The 5,605-nt window shown below is 37.2% G+C and overlaps 1 protein-coding gene across 1 annotated transcript in view; it reads left to right on the top strand.

Moving 5' to 3' along the window:
- Positions 1-156: 156 nt before the first annotated feature.
- The window catches only part of LOC118432220 (glutamate receptor ionotropic, kainate 2-like), a 20,030-nt gene continuing 14,581 nt past the window's right edge, over positions 157-5,605 (top strand). The window contains exons 1-2 of the mRNA XM_035843748.1: positions 157-172; positions 316-560. Of these exons, the coding sequence (XP_035699641.1) occupies positions 157-172; positions 316-560 (261 nt within the window). The remainder of the gene's footprint in view (positions 173-315; positions 561-5,605) is intronic.

Raw genomic sequence — 5,605 nt, 5'->3', positions numbered from 1 at the left:
GAGTTTTGATGGAATTCTAATGGGCTAAATCCAAACGCAATTCATATAACAGTAGCTCTTTTCTAATCTGGATTAGTTCTCTTATGTTCCTCGTCCAGATTATCCTGAGTTTCTACATTGAAGTGACCACATCAATGACTTATTTGATATGGTCACATGACCATATGGTTGTGTGATCCGTAGAAACCAAGTAACCATATCAATGACTTATTTCGGAGTGTCGAAAGCACTGAAAAGATTTCCCTATCTTACAATGCATCTTTTATTCTTGTTGTTCCGAGGGATGAAGTTGTGGCTGTACCTTGTCCTTCACAGATGAGGTCCTCTTCAACACGTCCCGTCAGGCACTTGAGCGCGCTGCTAAGGGCGACTTTATCTTCATCTCCCCAACCACCTACGAGTACGAGATCCTCAACGACAGGTGCGACATGGTCATCCTCACCGACGAGTACTTCTTCAAGTACCAAGTCGCACTTCCGTTTCCGGTTGGTTCACCCTACCGGGCCGAGATCAACCAGGCCCTGATGAAGATGACAGAGGACGGGCAGATGGACGCCCTTGTCAACAGGTGATTTTATGTTGATAGAGATACTGCAATGGTTAAGAACATACTACATTGTATTAGGTCAGCCACATCAAGGTATATGGCATTTGCTCCTGGAGCTGACGTTACAGCCGCCACGCTGCTTTGCTGGTTTAAATTGCTGTTCTATTACTTGGTTGCTTGCTTGCTTGGTCGGCTGGTTGCTTTCCTTCCAAATATTTATATTTCAGCCATACCATAGGTATGGTGAAATATATTGTTATATTGCAATCCCCATACATAGTATGGGATGCAATATACTGTTTTTCCTTTGTTTCTCCTCCTGTCAAATCTTAAAACCCCTTCAACTTTTTCATTTTTTGGCCAAATGAGCTGAAATTTGGCAGGGAGGTAGAGATAGCAAATACCCCCAGGTGTTTTTTTCACTTTTTTGATAGAGGCCTTAGAATTTATGATATTTAGGGGTTTTGGTCATTTTTAGACAAAATAAGTATATTTTGGGCCCCTGTGCCCTGGTATTACAAGCTAATGACCTGAAATTTGGTACAGAGGTGTATTGGACATATAAGCACAGAAAACCATCAACACTTTCTTCATAGATCACTTAAAAAATGAGTTATTTTACGGGTTTTGGCCATTTTTGACTAAAAATGTATATTTTTGGCTCCTATGCGCTTGTATTAAAACCAAATGACCTGAAATTTGGTACATAGGTGCGTTTGACATATGACCACAGAACCCCATCAACCCTTTATTCATTGTTTACTCCAAAAATTAGTTATTTTAGGGTTTTTGGTCATTTTTGACTAAAAATGTATATTTTGGGCTCCTATGCCCTTGTATAGAAACCAAATGACCTGACATTTGGTACAGAGGTGCATTGAACATATGCTCACAGGACCCCATTGACACTTTCTTCATAGATCACTTCAAAAATGAGTTATTTTAGTGTTTTTTGCCATTTTTGACTAAAAATGTATATTTTTGGCTTCTATGCCCTTGTATGTAAACCAAATGACCTGAAATTTGGTAAAGAGGTAAATTAGACATATGGCAACAGGACCCCATCAACACTTTCTTCATAGAGCACTTATAAAATGAGATAATTTGGGATTTTTAGCCATTTTTAACTAAAAAATGTATATTTTTGGCTCCTATGCCCTTATATTGAAACCAAATGACCTAAAATTCGGCATGAAGGTGTGTAGGACAAGTGCCCACAGTACTTCATTTTCCCTTTGAGCAAACATTACTTCAAATTGTTGAATTTTGGGATTTTTTCAATGATAAAGATGGATTGCAATATGCTGTATTTGCTCCTAAGCAAATGTCGGCCTTTCTAGTATTCGTAATTATATTGCAATCCATACATAGTATGGGATTGCAATATATTGTTTTTCCTTTCGTTCTCCTCCTGTCAAATCTTCAAATGGATTCAACTTTTTCATTTTTGGGCCAAATGAGCTGAAATTTGGCAGGGTGGTAGAAGTAGCAAATACCCCCAGGCGTTTTTTTTCACTTTCTTGATAGAGGCCTTAGAATTTATGATATTTAGGGTTTTTGGTCATTTTTAGACAAAATATGTATATTTTGGGCCCCTGTGCCCTTGTATTACAAGCTAATGACCTGAAATCTGGTACAGGGGTGCATTGGACACATGAGCACAGGAAACCATTAACACCTTCTTCATAGATCACTTCAAAAATTAGTTATTTTAGGGTTTTTGGCCATTTTTGACTAAAAATGTATATTTATGGCTCCTATGCCCTTGTATTAAAACCAAATGACCTGAAACTTGGTACATAGGTGCGTTTGACATATGACCACAGAACCCCATCAACGCTTAATTCATTGTTTACTCCAAAAATGAGTTATTTTAGGGTTTTTGGCCATTTTTGACAAAAAATGTATATTTTTGGCTCCTATACCCTTGTATGAAAACCTAATGACCTGAAATTTGGTACAGAGGTGCATTGAACATATGCTCACAGGACCCCATTGACACTTTCTTTATAGATGACTTCAAAAATGAGTTATTTTAGGGTTTTCAGTCATTTTTGACTAAAAAATGTATATTTTTGGCTTCTATGCCCTTGTATGTAAACCAAATCACCTGAAATTTGGTAGAAACGTAAATTGGACATATGGCAACAGGACCCCATCAACAATTTCTTCATAGAGCACTTATAAAATGAGTTATTTTGGGATTTTTAGCCATTTTTAACTAAAAAATGTATATTTTTGGCTCCTATGCCCTTATATTGAAACCAAATGACCTAAAATTCGGCATGAAGGTGTGTAGGACAAGTGCCCACAGAACTTCATTTTCTCATTGAGCAAACATTACTTCAAATTGTTGAATTTGGGGATTTTTTCAAGGATGAAGATGGATTGCAATATGCTGTATTTGCTCCTAAGCAAATGTTGGCCTTTCTTTTTATATTGCAATCCATACGTAGTATGGGATTGCAATATATTGTTTTTCCTGAGTTTCTCCTGTCAAATCTTCAGACCCCTTTAACTTTTTCATTTTTAGGCCAAATGAGCTAAAATTTGGCATGGGGGTAGGGATATCAAATACCCCCAGGTGTTTTTTTTCACTTTTTTGATAGAGGCCTTAGAAATTTTGATATTTAGGGTTTTTGGTCATTTTTAGACAAAATATATATATTTTGGGCCCCTGTGCCCTGGTATTAAACCCTAATGACCTGAAATTTGGTACAGATGTGCATTAGACATATGAGCGCAGAAAGCCATCAACACTTTCTTCAGAGACCACTTCAAAAATTATTTATTTGGGGGTTTTTGGCCATTTTTTACTAAAAATGTCTATTTCTGGCTCCTTTGCCCTTGTATGTAGGCTAAATGACCTGAAATTTGGTACATAGGTGCGTTTGACATATGACCACAAAACCTCATCAACGCTTTATTCATTGTTTTCTCCAAAAATGAGTTATTTTAGGTTTTTTGGCCATTTTTGACTAAAAATATATATTTTTTGCTCCTATTCCCTTGTATAGAAACCAAATGACCTGAAATTTGATACAGAGGTGCATGGAATATATGCTCACTGGACCCCATGGACACCTTCTTCATAGATCACTTAAAAAAATAGTTATTTTTGGGTTTTCGGTCATTTTTGACTAAAAATGTATATTTTTAGCTTCTATGCCCTTGTAAGTAAACCAAATGACCTGAAATTTGGTACAAGGGTAAATTGGACGTATGACAACAGGACCCAATCAACACTTTCTTCATAGATCACTTATAAAATGAGTTATTTTGGGATTTTTAGCCATTTTTAACTAAAAAATGTATATTTTTGGCTCCTATGCTCTTGTATTGAAACCAGTTGACCTAAAATTCGGCATGAAGGTGTGTAGGACAAGTGCCCACAGTACTTCATTTTCCCTTTGAGCAAACATTACTTCAAATTGTTGAATTTTGGGATTTTTTCAAGGATGAAGATGGATTGCAATATGCTGTATTTGCTCCTAAGCAAATGTCGGCCTTTCTAGTGTTTCTTCTTTCTTTCTTTCTTTCTCCTGTCAAATCTTCAGAACACGGTATCTCCGTTGTTCCTCAAGCGAATGACTTGAAATTTGGCACAAGGGTAGAGTGGGCCAATACCCTCGGGCGTTTTTTTCATTTTTTCCATATCTGTCTCTTAAATGATTTTATTAAGGTTTTTTGGTCATCTTAAGACCAAAACTGTATATTTGGGCCCCCTGTACCCTGGTATTATAACCGAATGAGCTGAAATTTGGCACAGATGTGCCTTGATAAGTCCCCCATATAGATTCAATATCAGTTTTGGTGTACAGTATAAGGAAATGCTTATTTTTGCGATTTTTTGGTCATTTTTTTACCAAAAAAGGACACTTTTGGCTCCTGTACCTTTGTTTTAGAACCGGATGACCTGAAATTTAGTATAGGAGTGCCCTAGACATGTGCGCACATGGATTCAATAACACTTGAGGCAGACTGTACAACAAAATGCTTAATTTTGCGATTATTTGGCCATTTTATGACCAAAAACGTACACTTTTGGCTCTGGTGCTCTGGTTTTAAAACCAAATGACCTAAGTTTTGGTAAAAGGGTGCAGTAGATATTTATTCAAATGACACATGTACAATTTTTGTCATAAACTACTTCAAAATGATATATTTGGTGATTTTTTGGGTCATTTTCCAATAGCCAGAGGGGTCAATGACCTTAAGGTCGTTGACCCCCAGCTGCAGATTGCACCTACTGGCATCTATGTCTATTTAATCTAATTAGATAGGTAACCAATCACTTAGCCTGAATCTATATCCTAAAAAGGGGGAGGTGGCAGCCAATCAGTGAGCCAGGTGTCATCTGGAAGAGTCCATTCTTACACGGAGGGGTTCATTTTTTTTAAATTCATCATTGGACTGGTGAAGTCTTTCAGTGGGTGTATTATTGGACAGGTCTATTTCGCAATTTTACAGAAAGTGTGCTGGAAGAGTCTATTCTCACACGGAGGGGGGATTTTTTTGAAATTCATATTTTGGACTTTGGTGACTTCTAGTTTGTCAAAGTCTTTCAGTAGGGTTATTTTTGGACTGGTCTAATTTGCAATTTTACATGGGTGTGCTGGAAGAGTCCATTCTTGCATTGAGGGGGGCTTTTTTAAAAATCCATTTTTTTGGACTTCAGTGATTATGTCAAAGTCCTATTTTAGCGGATTTATTTTTGGACTGCTCTACTTTACATGGAAGAGTCCATTTTTTGCACACGGAAGGGGTCTATTGTGAAAATTCACATAGGGTGCACTGGAGTCCATTCTTGAACGGGGGAATTTTGTAAGATTCATTCTTGTCGTTCATTTCGAGAAGTTACTGTTAGAATGTTCGATTTCCGCACAGGGGTGATTTGGAACAGTTCAATTTTGCATGGGAACGGGTATGGCTGAAATATGCTGTATTTGCTCTGAAGCAAATGTCGGCCTTTCTAGTTATAGAACTTTACTCTATTAGAATTGGAAGATATTTTTCTCGGAGTGACAAAATATCTTTACTTAGAGCACCCCATAGTGT

The sequence above is a fragment of the Branchiostoma floridae genome, chromosome 15, assembly GCF_000003815.2.
Source record: "Branchiostoma floridae strain S238N-H82 chromosome 15, Bfl_VNyyK, whole genome shotgun sequence".
NCBI lineage: Eukaryota > Metazoa > Chordata > Leptocardii > Amphioxiformes > Branchiostomatidae > Branchiostoma > Branchiostoma floridae.
Note: the sequence above shows the minus strand (reverse complement) of the source record. Positions and strands in the feature narration are given on the sequence as shown.